This window comes from Corvus cornix, chromosome Z, assembly GCF_000738735.6.
Source record: "Corvus cornix cornix isolate S_Up_H32 chromosome Z, ASM73873v5, whole genome shotgun sequence".
NCBI classification, from domain to species: domain Eukaryota; kingdom Metazoa; phylum Chordata; class Aves; order Passeriformes; family Corvidae; genus Corvus; species Corvus cornix.
The window spans coordinates 33139552-33164053 of NC_046357.1; the positions used below are offsets into that span (position 1 = coordinate 33139552).

General features: G+C 40.0%; 1 protein-coding gene across 2 annotated transcripts in view; it reads left to right on the top strand.

The window, feature by feature from the left end:
* Positions 1-15098, top strand: part of ROR2 (receptor tyrosine kinase like orphan receptor 2) — a 144045-nt gene extending 128947 nt beyond the window's left edge. For both annotated transcript variants that reach the window (XM_039567432.1, XM_010399985.4), the window contains exons 5-9: positions 2420-2547; positions 5948-6262; positions 7966-8211; positions 9837-10039; positions 11713-15098. In XM_039567432.1, the coding sequence (XP_039423366.1) occupies positions 2420-2547; positions 5948-6262; positions 7966-8211; positions 9837-10039; positions 11713-13155 (2335 nt within the window). In that variant the 3' untranslated portion in view covers positions 13156-15098. The remainder of the gene's footprint in view (positions 1-2419; positions 2548-5947; positions 6263-7965; positions 8212-9836; positions 10040-11712) is intronic.
* The last annotated feature ends 9404 nt before the right edge of the window (positions 15099-24502 follow it).

The following is a 24502-nucleotide window of genomic DNA, read 5'->3' on the forward strand; positions in this document are numbered from 1 at the left end:
TAGAGATCACACTGCTTTTGTCACCAAAACCATGCTGTTTGGAGTGTGCTTTATTTTTTTTTTTTTTTTGGTACTGGCAAGAGAACCCTGAACTGAGACTTGAAGTGTGAGATACAGTTTCAGTAAGATACATTGCAGACTTTGTTCTGCAGGATAGGGGTATGAATTTACTCTTAAGAAAGAGGTCAAATGGAGGTTTCATATTCATTCAGCTCCTTTTGGGAATTGCTGACTTCCTACTGAGGTGGTCAAGGATCATAAAACAGGCACAGACAAAATGCTTTGATATTTTTGTCCCTTCAGGCATGATGCAATTGTTGCAAAATTACAGGTTTTGTTGTAAGAATGAAAGAATGTCACTGCAGGGAGTAGTTGGTCCTAAGACTATAATGCCTGGCAGTTGCTACCTGAAAAAAGAGATTAGAAAATATTAAGAGAATAAAAGTAGGTATTTATTTGAAGGGCCTTCAAAAGTACACCCTGGGCAGTCAAAAGGCTCCACCCAAGATGGACCTCGGGTCACGGGTTCCTCATACTTTTATAAGTTTGGTTCATTTGCATATCAGGGTTAATTGTCCAATTATATTTTCAGTTAGTGATGCAATTACCCCAAGTTTGCCCCCCCTTCAGAGGCTTTTAGTTTGCACATTTTGGGGCCTGGTGTCCTTGTTGTGGAAACCTAGAGAGGTTTGTTATGTCTAACCAGGATGAGAGAACAGCAGCTAACAGGCCACAAGAAACTTCAGAGTTGCACACTAGGCAGTGCATTGAAAAATATAAAAGTTAAAACCTAAGGCATCAACTCCTCCTTCACTTTATCCACCGTAATCAAAAACTTAGATATCTTTGCGGAAGCAGAACTTGTTTCAGAGTTTGTAGACAAAATGTTGCTTTATAAATACTTAACAATAATACTGTGATAGGAAATAAAGGCCATATCTGGATAATAACTGCATGATACACTTTGTATCCATGACTTATCAGGAGTCCTGTTAAGTCATTGTCTTTTTGGGAGGAAAAGGGGAGATGCAGCTTGAGTGGTGATTGGTGTTTCCACCTTTTGGCTACTGGTACAGTCAGTCCTGCCCAACTTTCCACTGCCAAAGAGTAAGAAATATTGGTAACATTTTCCTGAAGAGATGGGCTTTATCAGGGAGACACAGCAGAGGAAAAATGAGAAGGTTGCTAAGACAGAGTGAGGTATCATGTAAGAGGTTACAGTAGGCACAGGTAGTGTTGTCAGGCAGCTGTTGTCAGGCAGCAGGTTTCCATGCTGATTTCTCCCAGCTGAATTTGTGAGGTTTTACACGTAGTCAGACAGTTTTATCCTGCTCATGTGGTACCTGAAGGAAGGCTGGAGGTATTTGTAAGAGTTTTGGGAACATGGGTGACCAAAACAGGTGTTGGTATCCAAAGATGATGAAGTACAAAGTGCAGAGGAGTATTGAAGTAATACTTCAATAGTTGCTGGACTTTTGAACCATTTAGTTACAAAAGCTGATTAAGTTTTTAGGTGTCCTACTCTAGAGACATGTTTTTTTGGATTATGTTTATACGTAATTTTGGGCCATCATGCAGTAAATGGCACGGTGTGAATCCATCAGGTTAGTGAATCCTAGCACAGAGGCTGTGCCATTCCAGAGGAAACACGTGGCATAATGGATATTTACTCTGAGAGTGCTCGCACTCTGAAGTCCCTTTTCAGTGCTGTGACAGTTATGATCTGCAGATCAGTTCTGTATTATTTACAGGGGCTTTGGGGATGAAGTGCTGAACCACTGAGCCTTTAGGCTAGGGCTTTCGTGCCAAAATATTTATGTTGATGTAAGGGAGTGAAAGGCCCAAAGGCTCATTGAATTGAAAACTGTATTAAAATATATGTTGAAAGAGAAATTTGGCACGGACTCTCACTAGAGCGAAGAGGAAAAGAGGTTATAGCCTTGATTACTCTTATTCTGTGTTTTAATTCAAGCTTGGCAAGATCTTTTCTGCTGTCCACTACAGGAAATGAAGAGCAGGAGACAGAAGTGGGAGAAGAGAACAAACTGCCTAATTTTATGGGGTACAGCTGGATGCCAAAAATGCATGGGGACATATAGCTAGATCTATGTTGCTGTCTCAGTCTAAATGGTTTTTAAGAGATTCATCTGTCAAATTCCATTATTAGTTTATTATTTTAAATTAATGTTGGGTTTTGTTTTCTTCTTTCTGTAATAAGCTATTCAAAGGGTCCCTCATTGATACTTCTAAGGTGAGAGAGAATTGGAGAAAAAAATGGGGGAAAAATGGACCTGGGGAATGGGACAATTTCAGATTTAGAGTATTTTGAGTTTTTCCACTTTTATAAGAATATGTTTTGTAAAAATCCATTGGCAGCAGAGAGACATCTGCATATAAAATCCTAACATGTCTTTTGCAGAGAAGATTACCATGAAGATGGGTTCTGTCAGCCATATAGGGGAATTGCGTGTGCACGAATCATTGGAAACAGAACCATTTATGTGGACTCCCTCCAGATGCAAGGGGAAATTGAAAACCGAATTACTGGTAAGCTTAAACATCTCTTTTGCAGGGAGAAAGAAACATTCATACAAGTATCCAATTCAGGTATAAACAGTGCTATCATCCTTCTAGCTTTGTCAGCCAATGATGAAGACATCTTTATATTAAGGTTTAGAGCGGGTGAGCCTGTTTCTGACTTGAGCAGTTAGAACAAATTTGGAGCAAGGAAGATGAGTATCTGTGGTAACGTGTAAAGCTTCTTCCACGTCCTTAACTAAAATGTCAGACTGCTGAATTTTTTAACAGCTTCTGGTTTATACTGGAGCTTTTTGCATGATGGATTCAAAAATAAGATTTTGAATTTTTTAATGGATTTGTGATACAGTGAAAAAGTACTGATTTTTTATTTTCTTGAAAAAGTGTATGGTGTCCTTCCCTTGGGCTTCTTTCCTTTTTGCATAATTCTGGCAGAGTCTGGATTTCACATTGATTTATATAAGACAAGAGTTGACCTTCCTGTGCTCTGTCTGTGCTTAATCTTTCCCTGAATACAGTTTGTGTGCAGTCACAAACATGCATCCAAAACCTTAATGACTTTTAGTGGGCTGGACATCAACATGGGTTTTCTTCACTGGATCTCAGTTAGCTGACATTAGCAGCTGTGACCCTGATGTACACAAAGTAGAGCAAGGAAATGAACCCATGGAATAGAGCAAACTGTTTGTCATAATATATAGCAAATTAACTCAGTCCAGCAGGAGCTGATTTGCATCTGGCCAGGCACAGCTCACTAATGGACTCTCCAACTTCAGCATAGCTAGTTGCCAAAAAGAGTTTAACTTCACTTGTCAGCTCTAACTCCCTAAAGACATTACCTTAAAGATTCATCATTAAGCCAGAAATCCAGGTCCATTTTTTCATGTTCTTGAAAGGGTGACCGGATTCTGAGACTGGCAAAATCCAGGTGCTGACCTCTACTTATGGTATTACAACGCATTCTCCTCCCACCCTTCTCTTGTACTCCATTGTAATTCCAGCCTCTTTAACATTTTGTCATTAATTAATACATACTATTGATACATGTTTTTTCCCTAGCTACATAATCTCTGTCCTGTTTGGATGTTTTTCAGCAATATGGAAATGTTCAACTTTCTGAAATGATTAAATCTGTAACTCTGTGAATTAGGTTCATAATGTTCTTTTCAAAAACCAAAACCAAACCCAACAATTAAAAAACTGTAATATTATCCAGAAAATGTTAATTGATGGAGTTGTACTTGTTTCAGAAATACGGAACATGGGCATTGATTACCTGACTGCTGGTTTCCTAATGCTACCAATTATCAATCCAATTTCCGTGGCTAGGGTGGTGGAACTCTCTGTTCTGGAGTTGAGGAGAATTTCTGATGAAAATGTTCTCTTTCAGGAAGACACTGAGAACCACCATATAGAAATGCCCAGCTCCTAGCTAAGCAGTAATGGCACTCTGTTAATAATACAGCATTTTCAGACTCTGTACTTTTGAACGTCATATGAAACATCTTATGCAAAGTTACCCCGAGGATTTCATAGCATTATTGGTTCTTTTAAGTCATGTAAAACATGTAAAAGAAGTATCGCAGGACTGGGTGTTCTATACGCAAATGAGAGGGTATTTTTAAAATTGTAGTAACTTGTTAGGAAAAGGGAAAAAAACCCACCTGAATAATTGCTGCTGGGGTTTTGCTGAGTTTTGCCCATATCTCCTAAATGCAATTTTTGATGGTAGGTGTTAGTGTTCCGATGTGTGTGGGAAGTGAGGACACCTACTGTCCAACACCAGCAACATTTAGCAAGGTTACATCTTCGGGAGTTTTCACTCTGGATTTCCATCTCCCTGCTGTACTGATGTAAGAAGTACATATTCTTTGTCTGTGTGGCCCCTCATGCTGCTTGGTCCAGGCCATGTGATTAGGTGAGAATTGCGGCCTTTGATTAAAAAAAGAATGATATTTCCAGAGAAAAACTTTAGATGTGGCTTGGAACACTGAAAGGCCAACAATGAGTAGTGCCCAGACCTGATGCCTGACCTGTGTATATGTGTTTGGCTAGCAAGCTCTCTGCTGTGCTGTTTTAATATCTGTTCAATAACTAAACTATAAATTCCTTAGATGCTACCACACAGTACTGCTGGCTCTTGCACCTTCCATCAAAATAAAGATATAATTGTAAATTGTGCACCCTTCTCTCATGATGATCTAAATTCTGTAATGCAATGCCTTTCGAAAACTTAGTGTGGAGTTTCAAACAAGCAAAAGTGACTACTTCAGTCCTTCGGTTTTATTTTTTCCCTGTTAGTCTTTGGGACAAGCCTATGTCACAACTATCTTCTGAGGCCTGATGGTCTGCTTGCATGCAGTGTTCCCAACATGACTGATAAAAGTTTATATTCCTGCATTAATATTTCTGAATTAAAATAAAAAAAGGTGTAAACAGTCTAAAAGGCTGGATTTGGGGCTGCTTGTTGCATGTTTGATGTCTCAGGAAGAGACTCTAGCAGCAAGTGTCCGCAGGAAACAGATGATTGAAAGGAGAGAGCTGGACAAAAGAGAAAGAATTTATTTTTAGGTTGCAAATAGACTGCTGAATGACATTTTCTCTTTTTTTACAGTGTGAGTTTATAGAACATGTAGTCTAGCAACTCACTCACAAATGATGCTTTCCTGGGGGAGTGAATGTTCCTGCATTTAAAGGTTGATTCAGCACTAAACACATCATGCAGACGAACATTTGCCTTTCCTTTGCAATGTGCAAGAAAACCTTGAGATAAATGTTAGTGTGTAGGTGCTGAGAGCTGAAGGGGAGAATTATGTTCCTAACTCATTATGACATTCATCTGAATGTTATCAGCATGCTGAGACTGATTACATTAATTTTCCCCAAAGCTGCTGCCTGTTAGGCTTCTTATGTCTCTTACAAGCCATGGCTCCCCAAATATTAATGGTACACTTCCTTTTGCCTGACAAGACTTGAAAAACACTTCATTTATTTATCAAAATGTCTAGAGGAGCAAGAAGTTAGGTGATCCTTGTTCAGATTTTATCTAATTAGGAACTCTGGAATTACATACCGGTATCCTGGCAGGTGTATCTTGCCTTTGCTCTTGATCCTTCCAAGTTAAAATTAGCCAATTGCCTGCAGTATGAGGAATGGCAATCACATGGATTACTTCCTGGGAACTGAGGTTCTACAAGCTCTGTACAGATGTCAAAGGGACCCTGGGATGCTGAGTTTTCTTCCTGCATTTGTCAGCTCTCCTTTACAGCAGAAATTACTTCATTTACTTGTTGCTCAGTAGGCGTTCAGACCCTCAAGGAAAAATATTAAAGGCAAATGACATGAAAATTAAGTTGTTTCTTGTGTTGTTCATGAACCAATACTTATCAGTACTTTTGTTCCTTCGCAGCTGCGTTCACCATGATTGGTACTTCGACGCATTTGTCTGACCAGTGCTCACAGTTCGCTATACCCTCCTTCTGCCACTTTGTGTTTCCCCTGTGCGATGAGCGCTCTCGGACCCCTAAGCCACGGGAGCTGTGCCGGGATGAATGTGAAGTTCTGGAGAATGATCTCTGTAGGCAGGAGTATAACATTGCTAGGTCAAACCCTCTCATCCTGATGCAGCTACAGTTGCCTAAGTGTGAGGACCTCCCACGACCTGACACCTTGGAAGCTGCCAACTGCATAAGAATTGGGATCCCTGTGGAGAGACTGAGCCGATGTAAGTCTGGATGTTTCATCACTGGGAAAAAGTACAGCTTGTTGCTTCCATGGAATGAGGCTGAGAGACAATGCCTCAGCCATTCTTTTTGTAAAGAAAGTGCTGAACAACTTGTTTTTATGTTGTTAATACTGTCCATAATCTTGCACTGTTGTAAGGTATAGTTGGGATGGCACGGAAACCTAAAGAATGCTGCTTGTACCAAAGTATGTTATATCAACCACCCTGGGCCATAAAACTCTGTGTTTACATGGCTGATTTGATGCAGATTTGCAGTGTGTTGCCTCCACCTGTGGCTCAGTCCTTGCCTTTTTTGGTGACCCTCCCCATACATCTATTTAAGAGTTTTGTTTACCTGTCAAGAAACTTCAGATAGTTTCTTGAAGTTTCACTGGAAGATCTGTTAGGAAACGAATGAACCTAGTGTTCATTCTTTCTATGTGGAAATCCACAAGACTATTAATCCTGAAAACTGAACAATCCTGAAAACTGGGGTGCAGTTGTCTTTCTTTACCCACACAGGATGGGCAAAAACATTGATCTTGCTTCCATTAATTTTTATTTACACCCAGGAGTAGAAGGGTTGTTCTGTTGTCACTAATTATTTGCAGAGAGTCTTTCTGACTACTCCATTTCATAGCAATTAATCACAAACCCATACATTGTTTGACAAGAAAACTCCAAGAGACCACAGATGTTTAAAGTTCAAAATGTGATAAGATTATTCTGAATATCCGTTGTCTGAATCCACAGTTAGGAGCAGGAGCCATGCCATGAAAGTCTAGCTCTGCACTTCTATGTTAATTATGTAGTGTATCTGAGAAGCAGAAGTAACCGAGAATACAATGACAGAGACAATTCAGCCAGGGAAGAGGTATCAAGCAAAAGGCATGAGAACAAAACCAGTAAAAAGTCTGGTGAAGGTTGTCCATGATCCTTAGAGCCAGTGGTGCTGCTGCTGATGGAACACCTGTAACTTGAATATTTGTGGAATTTGAGAGAGCTGGATTCCTGAGGGCTGCAGAGGGGAGTACAGAAAAATGGAGAAAGTAATATTGCAAAAATGCAGGAAAATGCATGATTCAGCTCAGATGATGCATATAGAAGACAAGCACTCAAAAAGTATGGAGAAAGGATAGCAGCAAAACAAAGAATAAAGATATGAGTCCAGCAGATAGGAAAATGATGCTTCTAAGGACAAGAAAAGCCTGAATTCTCTCTTTCTAAAGACGAAAATAAGGAAAAATAGGCAAGAGGCATTAGAAAATACAGCACTAATTTCTATAGCAAGTGAGCAGTGTGAAGAAGATGGGAAGATTATGAGAAATAAAAGTTTCCATTGTTGACATCTGAGGACTTTTCCTGAAGGGAAACTCATATCTCTAATTTAGTTTAACTTATGATGTTCTGTATCTAAAGGTCCATACATGCTCCTTAGTCTCAATTTGAATTCAGAATTGCAAGTACTCATGTGTGTACCATAGAGCTGAGGCATTCCAGGACAGAATCCAGAAATAAATGGGTGTAAATGCACAGATACCCACAGAACTGAAATTTCAAAACAAACAGCTTTCATTAAGTCTTGAAGTACCCAAATTTAAGTACTTTTTTGCATACATATTCTGTGGACTTTAACTGTTTTGGTCTTGGTGTCCCTTGATTGTTTTGTTTTTCCCAACATTTTCCCAAACCTTGTGTTTTAGATCATCAGTGCTACAACGGTTCTGGAGCTGACTACAGAGGGACTGTCAGCGTTACCAAGTCTGGCCATACTTGCCAGCTCTGGGACTCACAGAGTCCCCACAACCATGATCTGACAAGCGCACAGTTTCCAGAGCTAGGTGGAGGACATGCGTATTGTCGAAATCCTGGAGGTCAAATGGATGGTCCCTGGTGTTTTACAAAGAATAAAAACGTACGCATGGAACTGTGTGACATACCTTCTTGTAGTATGTATTACCTTTCTTTTTTCCCCTACTACTGTCCCAAATCCTGGGTAATTTTGTATGTTCCTGGTTATTACAAGTACAATTCATTTAAGAGGTTTCTGCTTTTAAATGTTTAACTTGCAGCAACTTTGTTTTGTATTGTAATTGTTTAATGCTTTCTGGAGATCAGAGCTTTTGAGATACTGTGACACTTTTCTACTATATATTGGAGGCTTAGTCTGAGGTAATAATTAATGATAATGCTGAAGTTTGTATTTTGACCTGTCAAATGACAGATTGCATATGCAAATCACCTGTATGTGTTTGGTTTGCTCATGCTGCTCAAGGGTACATTGCTCTTGCTCTGTATGACATCTTGCAGGCAGCAAGAATTTTCAAATCCTATAGAGGGAGATATAGCACCATGCGTGGTTGGAAAGAAACCATTTGAAGTGCAGAAACACAGCAGTTTGAAGGTCATATAGCAGATGATCTTATCAGAAAAGTGCTGTACTAGCTGCTAGTGGCTCTGTACTGCACAACTGTTTGCAAAAATAAAAAGTACAACTCTCATAGCTTAGTACTGTTCTTAGTACATTTTCCCTGTACTGGTACAGACTGCACACATTAACAATGGTCTTTGGAAAGACTGTCCTTGGATATGACAGTTAATACTGTGCTTCATTAGGAAGAAAAGCATGTTTCCTGAAGCAAGATATGTATGTGTCATGGAAACCATAAAAGTGGATTACGTGGATCTCTAAAACTGCTCAGAACTAATATGAGATTTCTTAGTTACTTCACTTTTTTGCAGTAACATGATTTGACATTTGTAATAAATTTCTACATTGCACGTACCAAAGGGTGAAGGTAACACTGGGATGTGGTTGTGGTGGAAGCAGTTGCCACAAATAGCAAAACCACAGGTTACAGAAGACATCCCAGGCAGTTCCAGCAAACATTTTGGACATCACTATGCTTTTCTAGAGTCTCTAGGTATTAAGTGAAAAAGTATTTTAGGAAGGTTCCAGAACTAAGTGTATTGATGGCTCTTTCATGTCTGCCTCACTCTACTATAAAAGGTCTGCCATTCTATTAAGTACAGAACAATTAATATCTCTACCAACAAGAAGTGAAATTTATTTTATTCTGGGCAGAAGTAGCACTGGAGGTAAAAAATGGGCCAGGTGCTGATGAAATGGCTGAAGCTATGAGAGTGGGTCAGACTGCGTTGTTGTGCTGGGTCATATTGAGTTCACTGGTTCATATACTGTGATAGATACTGCTCACTTGTTTTTTATACCCTGAACAGGACAATGGAATGATACTCTGGTCTGTGTTCTGCAGTTTCCTCAATGGGACGCCTCAAAAATAAAGTAAAATTAACCACATGCTGTTACAGGCCACACTTTAAATGTGGGGCTCCTAGTTTATCTTCATATTGCTAATTGCTATGTCTATTCAAACATTTTTGAAATATGTAATAGAAAATTACAAAGAAGGGGGAGAGGGTAATGTGACTTCTGTTTTCAGGGTATAGTTTCTCTTTGTTTAAAATATAGTATAAATAATCATAATAATTTGCTTTACTATCAAATACCTTAAAAATACTTATTGTAAGCAATGAGCATTTCTGTGCTTGACAGGTCCACGTGACAACAGCAAAATGGGAATCCTCTACATCCTTGTTCCCAGCATAGCCATTCCCCTGGTGATAGCCTGCCTTTTTTTCCTGGTCTGCATGTGCAGAAACAAGCAGAAGGCATCTGCTGCTACACCACAGCGCCGCCAGCTGATGGCATCTCCCAGCCAAGACATGGAAATGCCGCTCATTAATCAACACAAACAGGTATTTCTTACACAATTTGCTTAGGCCCACATATTTCCAAAGTGCCATGATTTTCAGTGTTTCAGGTTGTCTGTGACTGAATCAAGCCATGCTGTTGGGGACCTAATTTTCATACTGTGCAGGCCACCTACTTCAGGGAAAACCAGGTCTTGCACTTCGTAGCTGTATCTAGAAATCCTGGCCTGGGACAACAGCTTTCATTACACAGTATTTAATGTCATTTGTCTTTACCCATCAATCGCCATTCTGCCTCTTACCTGAGTGACTGGAAAAGTGGTTATTCCTGATCCAGTCTTCAGCCTACAGCTCATTTTTGCTCCTGGCAATCCTCTTTGTCTGTTTAAAGCATGATGCGTGGTGGGGTTTCTTGTTCTAATCCTTCAGCTCAAGACCTCTGGTGTTCTGACCCATAAGTGAATGGAGAGCTAAGATGGGGTGCAACATGTTTCCAAGGCATGTATCACAAAGGATGTTGAATGGAAAATGGCTTTGAACTCATGTCTACAGATGTCAGCTCCTGCCTAGGATTTTCTGGGTCAGCTGACTGATCTCTGCACTAAAATTGTGTTCAGAGCTAATGTTGAATTTTTAATCACAGCATTTACAAGATGCAACCTCTAAAAAACAATGCTTACTTTGGAACAATTGGCAACATCTGCTCAGGAAACTGTAGAATATTTAATGAATATTACCAGCTGTAACAAATTGCTTTTATTTTTTGTGTTAATGTGAATATTTAAAGGCTGCCTCTGAACTGTTCTAGAAATTTTCCAGCCCAGTCTACAGCCTGTTGGACACTAAAATCAGAGATTGTTCCCAAATCACCTGCTAAAACATCTTCCCAGCCTGTCCTGCTGCCTCATGCTGTGGTGCCCTGTGTGTGAAGCTGCACTTCACTTGGTCAGGGACTCCTCCATCCCATGCTGGTCAGGACAGACCCATTACATCACCATCACAAACTCCCTTGCTTCCCTTTCCAGCTGCAGGAGGAAGGTTCTGGGGATTTCTCACTCCTGGGTTTGCAACCTTTTCCTTCAAGTACCAGAGAGAAATTCCTTCTTCCTTCTGCTCCAATTCCACGCCCCTCTTTATTGAAGTGAAGTCAAGATTCCTCAGCAGGGGTACTGTGCTGCCCATGGGCAGGGGCTCTTCCTGTGGAGCATCAGAGAAGAAAAGGCATTACCTGCTACTGCAGACCTGAAAGAGAGAGGTTTTGTTCCTTCTTCTGCTGGAAAGGATGTTTCAGTTCACTCTGAGACTGCCACCTCCTCAACCACCTTGCTTTTCTGACAGACCTCCACTGGGCAGTTCAGGGCTGGTCTGCAGGGAAAGTATAGATGCAGTTAACAGATGTCATTGCTTGACAGATTTCCTCTGAACCCCATATTCATTGAGCTTGCAGGAAATGTGGCCACTCCTTTGTAAAAATAATTATATCCATTATCCTGCAGTATAATTCAATTTATGCTTCTGGTAATAGTGTAACTGATTTCAAGGTTAACTGTGAAATCAATATACTGGTGTGAGCACACACAAAAAACCTGAAAAGTCATTTTGGCCCAATTTGTCTTCCATTTGGAGATCTAACCACTGGGAGATTTTCTTTAATAAGAGATTCTGTTGCTCAGAAAATATTGTGATTTTTTTTACTTACTGTCTTTACTTCATTTCAGGCTAAGCTTAAAGAAATTAATTTGTCCACTGTGCGGTTTATGGAGGAACTAGGAGAGGAGAGGTTTGGCAAAGTCTACAAGGGGCATCTCTTTGGTACAGCACCAGGTGAACAGACACAAGCCGTTGCCATTAAGACGCTTAAAGACAAAGCAGAACTGGCTCTTCGGGAAGAATTTAAACACGAGGCAATGATGAGATCACGATTACAGCACCCAAACATAGTTTGTCTGCTGGGAATAGTGACAAAGGAACAACCTATAAGTATGATATTTAGTTATTGTTCCCACAGTGATCTCCATGAGTTCTTGGTGATGAGATCTCCCCATTCAGATGTTGGCAGCACTGATGATGACAAGACAGTAAAATCCACCCTGGAACCAGCAGACTTTTTTCACATTGTGACTCAGATAGCTGCAGGAATGGAATACCTTTCTAGCCACCATGTTGTCCACAAGGACTTGGCAACTAGAAATATACTGGTGTTCGATAAACTGAATGTGAAAATATCTGATTTGGGCCTTTTCAGGGAAGTTTATGCTGCTGATTACTACAAACTGATGGGAAATTCCCTTCTTCCTATCCGGTGGATGTCCCCTGAGGCTATTATGTATGGCAAGTTTTCTATTGATTCGGATATATGGTCATATGGAGTTGTGCTGTGGGAAGTTTTCAGCTATGGCCTACAGCCTTACTGTGGTTATTCTAACCAGGATGTCATTGAGATGATCAGGAACCGACAGGTTTTGCCATGTCCTGATGACTGCCCCACATGGATATACACTTTGATGTTGGAGTGTTGGAATGAATTTCCCAACAGAAGACCAAGATTTAAGGATATACATAATAGACTAAGAACATGGGGAAACCTTTCTAATTACAACAGCTCAGCGCAAACTTCTGGGGCAAGCAACACCACACAAACAAGTTCTCTCAGCACAAGCCCTGTTAGTAATGTCAGCAATGCTAGATACATTGGACCAAAGCAGAAAACTCCAGCCTTCCCTCAACCTCAGTTCATACAAATGAAAGGCCAGATGAGGCCAATGGTCCCACCTCCTCAGCTCTACATTCCAGTCAATGGTTACCAGCCAATGCCTGCCTATGGTGCTTACTTGCCAAATTTTTATCCCGTCCAAATTCCAATGCAAATGGCTCCTCAGCAAATACCCCCCCAGATCATTCCCAAACCAGGCTCCCACCACAGCGGGAGTGGATCTACCAGCACAGGCTATGTAACAACAGCACCTTCCAATGCGTCGGTGGCCGACAGGGCTGCTCTGCTGTCAGAAGGCACGGATGACACACACAATGGAACGGAAGATATTGCTCAGAACCCTGTCCAGGAGGAGGAGGAAGAAGAGGGCTCTGTGCCTGAAACAGAATTGTTGGGTGATAATGACACACTTCAGATGGACGAAGCAGAAATTCAATCAGAAGCCTAAGGAATTTGGCCTCATTGCTAAGAATTCCACGTCGCTTCCATGCATGGAGACGGTAGATCCTTAGGCTTAACAGAGTGATTTTGATCTGACTCAAAGAAACAAAACTAAAAAAAACAACACCCATTTAAAGTGCAGCAGTAATGATATACCAGGTTTAATGACCATTGCTGCCATCAGATTTTTCAAATATGATGGTATAGAATTGCTGGGTTTAATCTTTTTACTGTCCTACAGTTCTTGAGAGAAGCTGCTTTTCAAATATGTACTGTTGCTGTGCAACATATTGCAGAGTAGCATTGCACATCATGTATATCATGATATGTGAGTGTAATGTTAGTGAATTATGCTTAAACCAATAACACAAAAAGGAATCCAGCTGGTTGCAGAACTGCTCTAAGCATAAAGAAGTGCCCTGGATGTGATGGACAGCTTAGTTTGTAGTATTTATCTCTTCGACAAAATGGACACAAGATTGTTGTTTGCTTTTTGAGTCAGAAAAACTAAGTTGAGAATAATGATCTGTGTTTGTATTACAATAACAAGAAAAGGGAGGAAACTGAACATAAAACTGGCTGTGCTGAGTAAGACCACAGGTCTGTCCAGTCCAGCAGCATGTCTTGAAAGACCGTCGATAATGTCTGCCCAGGAACAGACTGCAAGGGCAACTTCCCTTGTGGAATTTTCCCAGGGTATTTCCCCAGCCTCCAGCAATTTGTGGCTTAAGGTCTTCCCAAGCCTGAAGTGGATTTTTTTTTCTTCTAAATAGCCCTTGATGGAATTTTCTATCGTGAATTTATCCAAATGATTTTGAGCTCACATAAAGTTAGAGTATCCACAAGAGCTTGTGGAATAACATGAGAGGAGAAAGGATGGTTTTCTTTCATCACTTCGGGTGAGTGACTGTGACAGAAGCTTCCCAATGAGATCATCTGACTGCATTTATGGATGAGAGTATTCCGCCTCTGCTGTGTATTTTCAGCAGCAAACAGCCTTAATACACTGTTAACCAAAAATGGGGATATTGTAGGGGATATTATAGGTGTGCACTAACTTAATGAATCCAACTTTAACTTCATATTGGTTATCAAGTATAGAAAAGGTCTCCACATGTATGTTCCTACATTGTAAAAGTGTTGGGTTTTGTGCGGGGTTATAGACTTACTTGATTTACCACAGTTACTGCTGGATTGCATGTGAAACCATGTTTTTTTTCCTGGCTTTTTAGTAAAAATTATCTTTGAACTTTAGAAGACCAAAATAAGCAATACTGTACAAGGTGCTGTTTTTGTGCTTCTATTTGCAGGATGAATCATGTACAGACCTTTAAATGTAATTTATGTTTTACTGCATTTTATATACATTTTTTCATTGAAATATTTGGACTTTTGAATGAATGACTTTATAACTTAACCATTTACAATATTCACATGTGGTGCAGTTTTATAGTATTGCTGTTTCATTTTGTTAAACATGCAGACAGGTCCATACATTTCATGACCCCTTTCTGTAATACAAGCAGTACACATTCTCATTGTAGCATTGTAGCCAACACACACTATAGCTATAAGCTGTACATCCAACATGGATTATTCAATAAAGTGATGCAAAAAGTATGATGAAGTATGTTATCCTACAGCTGCTGTTTTGTTATGGTACTTTGTGGAAATAGAAGTGGCCACAGTTGCTTAAGTTACAGGTTTCACACCTAAACTGCAACTTTCATTTTATTACATTGGGATTCACTTGTAAGTCGTGTATCATTGTGATCCACACCCTGTGTTCAAGGTATGGCAGCATTACTTATTTCCAGCATTTCACCTGGACTTGGAAATGCACTGGTAGGAATAAAATATGAAAGCTTTATTACTTGTGTTAATATAATGCAGCTTTGGGTGCTTTTACTAAATAAAGGACAAATTAAAAAAAAAAAAAGGTGAAATTTATTTACATGAAGTTCTTTGTTTTTTCTAGGTTTCTTGATTTCAGATAAATGAACTTGATAAATCAACTACATTGTCTTTCTTTGTTCCTTTGCTAAATTGCTTCAGAGTAGTGGAGAGTAAACTGTCCAGTTACAGCACAGATTTGTCAGTGAGAGAAAAGATGTAGTAAGCGAATGAGCGGCAGTCAATGGAAGCTTCTGTACAGCACTGCCTGAAGTTCAGCCTGTTTCTAGTAATCAAAGAACATTACAACTTTGCATGCTTTGAGTACAGTTTGGGAAACTCCTAATTGTCTTCTTTAAGCCTCATAAATTCACTACAGACAGAAAACAAAAGGTCAGATTCCTATACATCCCCACTAATGTGGATGTGCTCTCAAAGTTATAGTTGAGGAGCAATACATAATTTTCTTAGGTCAGCCTTGGTAATACACATAGTACTGCAGAGGGGTATTCCCCCTCTGTGGATGTGGGTAAACTCATCTGAGCTGCCAGGATTGGAGCCATGACAGCATGCAAACACCTCCTTTGCACTTAAGGTGAGCATTGCTGCACAAGCACCACTGCCAACATGTTAGTGGCTACTGTAAGTCATATGGATTGGCAGTAACTTCTTGTTCTGCAGCTTCCCAGACTGCTCTTGCCTGTGATACCTGCTGGACAGTCCCACCTGGTGTCAGAGTCTGCCTTTCCTCCTCAGGACTTGGAAGCAAGGCCAAGGGAAATCAGGGAAGGGAGAGGAGGTAAGTGGATAGAACAAGGTGGTAAGGTGGCAATAATGAGGGAAAGGTTGGGGCTGGAGTCAGAAAAACCCAGCACAATACTTCTCAATTGGGCTTGCAAATGTACTTCTTCCTGCCAAGTCCAGCAAAGCTGGGACTTTTCTTGAGGGTGGAACAGTTTTTCTAAGCAGCAAATACATGTCTCAATGTCCAGGAAAGGGCAAGGTGCTTTTGAGAAGACTGTGGGGTGCTTCAAAGGTTTTCTCTTGCTTCTAGTACCCTTCTCTGTCTATATGATTTTCGTAAGAAGACTGGGTTTGACCTTAGAAAAAGTGGATTGAGCATTGACACTGTCCACAGCAGCCCACTGGTGAGGCAGGAAGGTCCCTGTTTGCAAAAGCATATAGGGTAGATGGGAGATGGATTTGCAATCACAGGGCAGGAAAACTGAGTAATGGTTCCTATACTGAATGGGGAAACTGCCTATAGATGTGTCACTAGCTCCAGTTTGACTCCTGCTGTGATACTGTCTGAGATCTGCATTATTGCTGGGTCTTTTCTTCTGTTGTACCCATTGAGACTATAGGGAAGACAAAGATGTAACAACTGCAGTATAGGCAGCTGTGTAAGAACAGAGGATTCACCCACAACGCTAGGTACAAACATTATTACAAACTTTGGTAGCCAGGTTCATTCCTTCATCTAAATGTCACTACTCTTAGTTGCATCTGGTGATTTCCCTAAAGACTTATCCAGAGGAGCAAGCTCCCTGCTGAGATAAGAATCCTTTGCTTCCTGTATCTGCCATGGCTGTGAACATCGTAGTGAGTCATGGGGAATTTACTTCACAGTAACAGTACCTCAAACTTTTATTAGAGAGATGAATTTGAATTTTTTTCTCACTTCTTATCTGAGGAGTTCATCAGATTTCAGTGGCTTTTGTGTTCAGAGGAATCACCTCACTTCAGCTATGTTGGAATTAAGGGGAAACATCTGATGCTTTCTGGAAAAGAGCTCAGGAACGTTTGCTGAGTAGGAGCACTCTCAAAAGATGTCAGACCTTGAGGTGTTTGACAGAACAGATGTAAAGAGGAGGAACACCCAGTTGCAAGTACAGTAGTATCTTCAAATAAACCTTAAGTCATAGTTTCACCATGCACAGAAAGTAATTTTCTTTCTAGACAGGCAAATGATGCTGCTAACTGTTCTCCAATACAGCATTTCAGTTATCCAAATATGAAGAAAAAATCAATGGGCAAAACCATCCTCTTTTTGAGGAGGGGGACTAAATTAATATTGTACGGAACAGTGTATGTTCCTGTTCTATAAATAAATCTACAGAATGTTAGTGGAATCCATTACTAGAATCAAGTTTTGAGGATTTGCTCTAACAGTGGAAAAGTGATATTAGAAGAATAGTAGCACACAGCACAAACAATGACATGGCCCAGTGTATGATTTTAGTTCCACCTTAGCAGAAAACTGAATTTTGTTACTTGTTTTTCAAAAGGGACCCTGTATAGTCTCTGTTTTGCACAACTTCCAGATACGACAAGTTTTTGTCTCCTTCAATCACCAGTATGAATTCTAAACAATCTAAGGACTATTAGGCAATACTAAATGTGTTCACTTGGCAAGGTGTAAACCAAGTCTGTGGTATCTGGGTCAGTCAGATCTTTCTCTAGACCAAAATGTACTGTTGTCTACTGTGACAAAATATAGGAGAATTGGTTCAGCAGGATTTCCTTTCCAGAAAAATGCTGTAAAAACATTTTGCACCTACTGTTCCTGGCTTGTGCTATGATTCATGTTGTAAAGTTGGAGTGCCTGGACTCTGTAACAACAACTCCTTCTTAAAAAATAGACAGTGGGGGATCCTAACACTGGGTTGCCAGTGCAGAAGACTGGGTCACCTGGCTTGCTTTGTGACCTCAAGTAGAAGGCAGCCCCTGCATGTGTTTGTGTGCACACATGCCTGAGCTTGCAAGAAAAAAATATACTGGAATATAAGGCAACAGCTCCGTGTTCAGGGTCAAATGAAATGTATGAACACACTTGCACATTTATGCATACTCCAGCACATACAGACATGAACCTGCAGTGACCAGTGCACATTCAGGTGGTTTCAGTTCATTGGGGGGTATTTTTCTCTTTGCCTTCTGTGATGTGCTGTTGTCCCAGGGCTGTGTGAGATCTTTTGCAGCCCTCAATCCAAATCCAGATTCTCCTGGTGTGAAGTGTTTCCTGGGCACTGCTTCAAGTCAGTCACAGTCCTTGGAGCAGACTCACAGGGGAAACCTTACATGAGGAATCCTGTAGCAGTACCCATGGAGTACTGCCTCCATGTAGAACTTGCAGAGAAAGTTTTCACTCTCACAGTGTCTCTCTTTTCCTATGACACCTGTGCTGAGGGTCTTGGTTCACTCCCTGACTCAGGCCCCATCCAGGCCCCATTTTTGCTTAAAATGAAAAAATATGGTTCTAAGTCTTAGCTGAATACCTCAAGATTGCACAAGCAGGGGGAAGTAATGTAACAGAGGTTATGGCAGGAGCTGGAAATAGTATGGGGTTCTCAGGGCTGTAAATCTTCAGGAGAGTCGGAATTTAAAATAATACAATACTGAGGGAACTCAGAATCCCATGTAGCTACTTCTCATTTCTATTGATCTGAAAGAGGAACTTTACTTTATCTCGATTACAGTGTACCTGATGGTTTAACTGTCCTTTTTAAAACCTCTGTCTAAAACTGAAATAATCCATCTGTTCAGTAGGTTGTTAACTTTAAAAGCAGTGGAATTAGAGGAGGGAATTTAAATTAAAATTACCATATTCATTTAATTGAATGTTTATTCCATACAGCAAGTAATAAATAATCATCATGGAGATTTACAGAAAGTGCTTTTGTTGCTCCATATTTTATTTCTGTTACTGAAGAATAATTTTTTTGTAGGAGCCACCCTCCACCTAGACTTCTTGCAAATTTCTTTTCAAACTAATAAACTAGTCACTGGAGATGTTCAGAGCTGTTGTAGTTTTGATTCGTAACAATCAGTATTAAAAATCTTATCAAGAAGTTTAATTCTTCATCTGCTTTAGAAATAGCTATTTGATATACACCAGCAATGTCTAAAGAAATTCCTTTCAGAATGAAAAAATAATTAACAGATGGGGTGGTGGGTAGGAAAACAGGCAGCAAACTGAAGAAATAATTGGGACTGTCTCTAAGTAATTTAAAACCAGAAATATTTAAGGTACATTAATTTAATTTAGATATAATATTACTTCAGCTGAGGCTGATAACTCTCAAATGTAGTCTGAGGTATTACAGTTATGATAAAGATCATTGTCTTGCTCTGTTGTTAATCCTATGGATACTTCTTCATAACTTGATGTGGTTCTCCATTTAATTACTTTCATATCAGATTTACATTAAATATTTTTATGAGAATTAACCTGAAGTGTTGGGAGAAATATCTGGCAAAATGCTAGCAGCCATGTGCTTTTCATACCAAAGAAGGGATGCTGTGCTCCATTCTTGTTCCATCGTCTTGCGTCCACACCAAATGTCTCTCCTCAGTGAATCCTTTTCTTCCCAGCTCAGCTGATAATTTCACAACAAATTACTGAGGAAACCTTTCAAACTGTATACTGCTAACACAGAGCACTTTCTTTATGAAGGGAAGGTATTTCATGCTCTCTTTGCTTCCTCTGTTCCTTATGCCTTTAATATATCCCTCTCCCTTGTCCTCTCTTAGATATTTCTCAGAGGACAACCACAGCATTCTCTACTACATCTCCTCTACTTGAAATACTGTTCTCTTAAGACTAAAAGACAACATTTATGTATTTATAAATAGATATATTCACAAATAGACTCAGTCTTGGCATTTTGAGAAGCCAGTGAAAGAGTAAGAATTTTGCTGTTCACTAACTTGCAGACTCAAACATTCCCAAATGAAAGGGTGTGTGGAAGAAAGATCTTTGGTTTTCAGCACAAGTTCACTCCTGACTTTGCTGTGGCCTACAATTTTGCATCCTATAAAATGTAAGTGCTGGATGTGCATTGACATTTTTCCGTGTCTTTGCTTATAATTAGGAAATATATTTGTGATTTCTTTACCTGTTCTTCTATCCAGATATCTGCTGTAACAGTCCTCTGCTGTTGGTGTCTGCTACTTTTGTGGAGATACCTTCCCCACTTTAGAAGAAGCAAATCCAACCAAACCAGTGAGGAATTCACCTCCAAAACAGACAGGATGCTTTGAGCTCAAGCCTCCTCCTTGCTCTGGGACACCCAGCAAAAGCCACAGCAGGGAATGGTGCGGACACTCCTTACCCCCCTCAGCCTCAAGCCAATTTTTTTGGCGGACTGTGTTGGAGGTGCTAAGACACTGAGATAGTGCTGGATGAGGGCAGGAAGCTGGGACTGAGTATTTTTCCTAATCATGTTTGTTTGAGAAATGGGGTTAATTCTGCGCTGAATGCCCATGTCTGTCACTTGGCGCCGTGTGGGACCTCATGTAAGATGTTTAGGTTTCTGTTACTGTTTCTCCCGTAAAAAACAAACTTGCAGGTGCTCCTACAGGCATTGTGAAGGGAAATGCATAGGATACAAATTCTTACTGCCGGCAAGATTAGCATCCTGATGGTGGGTGAGGCTTTATGCAAGACATGGCATAAAGGCATTACAGAAAGGCATCCTCTGTTCCCCAGGAGATCAGTGGATTAAGAGGCTGCTGGGACCCCTGGCCTTGGTGCAGGCTGCCTGACCATAGATACACCATGTGCAGATGTAGCACTTCCTCTGGGGTGAGCTGGTCTGAAATGAGTGGGTACATCTTATCATGACAAATGGTTTTGAGGCCTGAACTAAAGCCAGTTGAAGTTACTGAGAAAAACTCTTCAGCTTCAAAGGGGTTTGGATTAAGGCCATAAGAAATTTTCACCTTGTTTTTTTAAACACTTCCCAACTTGTAATTGACATTGTGCTCAAAGCATGGTTTAAAAATCTAATTTTTCTTTTAAAGCTTCTCTATCAGACGGTAAAGAGAGTATGGTTTTTTGAATAAATTTTAAACTCTGCGTTTTTTTCTTTCTTTTTTTTCCATGTGGCAGTGTGACATTATAATGCCTTAAATTGTTTTGTGCATACCAAAAAGTACTCATGGTACATACTGTAATTTCTTGTAATCATTTTGTTCGCTAGCCTATGCCCTTGGGAAAAATAGTTGCCAAAATAACATTCATGAAAACCTCTTTTTTTTTTCGACTTTGCTTGGAAATCCACATACTTATTTGCAATTTTCTGATTTTAGTAAGTGGGAGTTAATATACCTACCTTGTTCATGCATTTTAAAGTGTGCTAACATACAAGGGTCTTTTGGGGGAAGGGGAGGGAGAGTTCGAATTCTGCCTCTTTGGAAGAGGTCCACCTCCACTCTGAGGTGCATATCTGACAGACTATGCCTGAGCAAGAAAGGTTTTCTTTGTCCCATGGCAACATTTATTGAAAACAGACAACATCGCAGGAGTCTGTGGACCCAGGAGCATGGGGGATAAAACAGGGGCCACATCCCACCCGAGTACCTCCTGGCCAATCTGGACCCTCCCCTGCTGGCCCCTGGCTATAGAGTCTTTATTCCTTTCTTCCAAGGGCCTGATATCTGCTGTGTGTCCCATGGCACTGAGCACTGCGGACCACTGTGGAACACCATGTGGCTCCAGGGAATGTGGTGGTGGACACTAACAGCTGCCCAGCACCACAGCAAAACATCACGTTGGGTGGGGATACAGACCCCATCTCGGAGGTTGGTGAGATTTCACCTGGCCTGCTCCAGAAAATGCACCCAAAGGTGAGGAGATGCTTGTCTTCATCCTGCCAGGGATCTGCTCTCCCAGCAAATTTCAGGCAGGGTTGTTAGTGCTGCCTCTCTCCAGGACAGAAGGACAGTCCTGCAAACCCTCTCCTGCTGCTGCAGCACTTCTGCTTCTGAATGGCTCCTGAAACATGCCACAGTGAGGCAGGAAGACACTTTCTGGGGTAGCAGAAGACATTTTGTGCAAGTAAAATGCAGGGTTTCAATGAACTGATGAATTTTTTATAAAAATCAGTTTACTTGATCTTTTTGTGTGTTTAATACACACGGTCATTATGCTAGTGCTTAATGTGGACCTTTGATAACATTACTTTCACGTTTACCTAGGTTATTTTCTTTGAGTTGCAGCTTTCCAAGACACTGTTACCAGTGTGTGTTCTTGCGTGCACACTTTCACCTAGTGTTGCTTCCTGATTGGTTTTGCTGGTGTAATATTTCTGCTAGGCCTCTGAGGAAGTGCTAAACCTCTTCAAAATTTTTTCACAGAAATTTTGCTAAAACCAGGGTAATTTTAAACTTGACCTTGACGTGAATTGCACATACATGAAATTCTTACTTATTTAGATTCCTGCTGTACACACATGTGCATACCTCTGTACTTTCACAGGGCTGAGCAGACTATTGAATGAATACATACTTGCAAAACTGGCCAATATTTTCTACTGTTTTAGAAGCTGTATTAAAAAAACTGAATGTCATTCTCACGTAACACAGTCAAATACAATTTTGTTTTGGCAAAGGGTGCACTGTCAGCACTTTTTAAAAGGGATTTTAAAACTAATGCTTTTTAAAATTTGTATAAAAATTAAACAATGTCCCTGGAAAAGTTTCAAGGAAAAGACTGAGCAGTAAGTTTCAGGAATGGAATCCAGTGAGCTATTGGGAAAAAATTTCTTGTGTTTTGAGCTGTACATTGACATTTCACCTGGCATTATAAATTCTTATGAATTAAGGAAATTGTAAATTATTAACTTGTCCTTTTGCTTTTATATATCATAGCCTCTCTTTTCAGTGTAGTCTTCTGCACTGATGTTGATTAGAAGATACAAATTCAGGTAGCAACCTCAAGAATTTTCTTTTGTATTGCATTGTTTTGCTTATGCCACAGTCTTATTCTTGTAGGGAGATCCCAGTCACATTTGACAAAGCAAAGTGAGAAGCAGCAGTGAACTCAGCTGATGAACTCCGACGTAACTATTCTGTTTTGTTGAACTCAGGAAGAGAGTGCTCTATCACCGGTTCTTTAGGCTGAATCCTGACTGTCACAAGGTTTGGCATTTCTGATCAATCATATATAGTTTGAAAATCTTCCAATTTTGACAGCTGGCTAAACAGGAAAGAAGTTGGCATATTGGAAATAAAATAACACTAAAAGATGTGATAGACAACCCTTTAAAGAGTTAACGCTGATGCTCCACCAAAACCATGTGTAGGTCTCATTTCTTCAAGAAAAAAGATAAGGAGGAAGGAGATTCCTTGTAATATTTTATATTTATTCTTTGCTATTCTTTTACATATAAGCCCAGATCTTATAAGACTTGTAAATACATTTTTAACAGAAGACACAAAATTAATTCCTGGGGCTAATTCTTGCCACTAATGCTAAACACAATCTTCAGAATTGAGACCTGTGATGTAATAAGAGGGGACAATGTCCTAAGAGTCATGTTTAAAAAATTCATTTTCTCCATTACTTTGGAATGCTACTGAGAATGTATTACTGAACACTGCTGCCAGTGCAGAAATTACGTCTCATTAAAGGTAATGGCCATGCTTTCTTGGTCCTCGCTGTTTATTGTGCCACAGGTGGCAGCAGGGGCCATTGGTCACATAAGCAAACTGGAGGAAAGAGATGTGTAGCTAGAGACAGTGACAGCCTTTGTAGCAACATTTTATTTTTCTGCAGGCATCACTAGAGGTTGTGATGTATTTCAAGATGTACTGCAATAAGTGCAGCTTTGACCTGTGACTTTTTGGTTGGAGAGGATAAGAATTTTTTGCCCAAAAATTACCCTTCATTATCAAATGAAGTAGGAGTGCAGTTGTAGGAACAAGGGGGAAGTTTCACTGAAACTATTTTTCATGGAAATACAGAGATGTTTTGAACATTGTTATATGTCTGCAGTGGCAGACTTTTGGAAGTATGCGTGCAATAGGACAGTGTTAAGTAACTGTAGAAGCAATGAAGAAAATGCAATTATAGAAATCATAAATCACAGAAACTTCTAAGAAATATGCCAGCTGTATTTGCAAGTGCAAGATAGGATAAGAGAGATACATCGTGAGATGTTTCATGGTTGTACTTTTGAAATCAGTTTGCACATGTGCTTCCATATAATTGAGGACTTACAGACTTCTGCATTACAGTATTCCATAATAGGATGAAACCACTTACATAACTGTGCATCACTATGCCTTGATTTACCAGCAGACCCTCAACAAATTTTTTAACAGACCAAAGGTCACGCATTTTTCTCTGAAGCTTAAACCTATTATCAGTAATCCTGAAACTAGGCACTGTTGTTAAAAACAATTGAAGCAATATTTATATGTTGTCAACTGATTTCCCAATCTTTGAAATAAAGAATGTTTGAAACCACTAGGATTTAATAAAATGAAGGGCACTGAACAAGGCAGATGCTTTTTGGAATATCCCAGAGTTGTGATAGTAAGACAGATTTGCCCATATGTTTCATTTCACACTTTCTCAAAGGTTTTTATTGATTTGGTTAAAGTGTTGTATGAGCATAGCATTGCCAATAGCAGAGTATTAAGATGTGTTACCCATGATGGCACTGTAACTATGA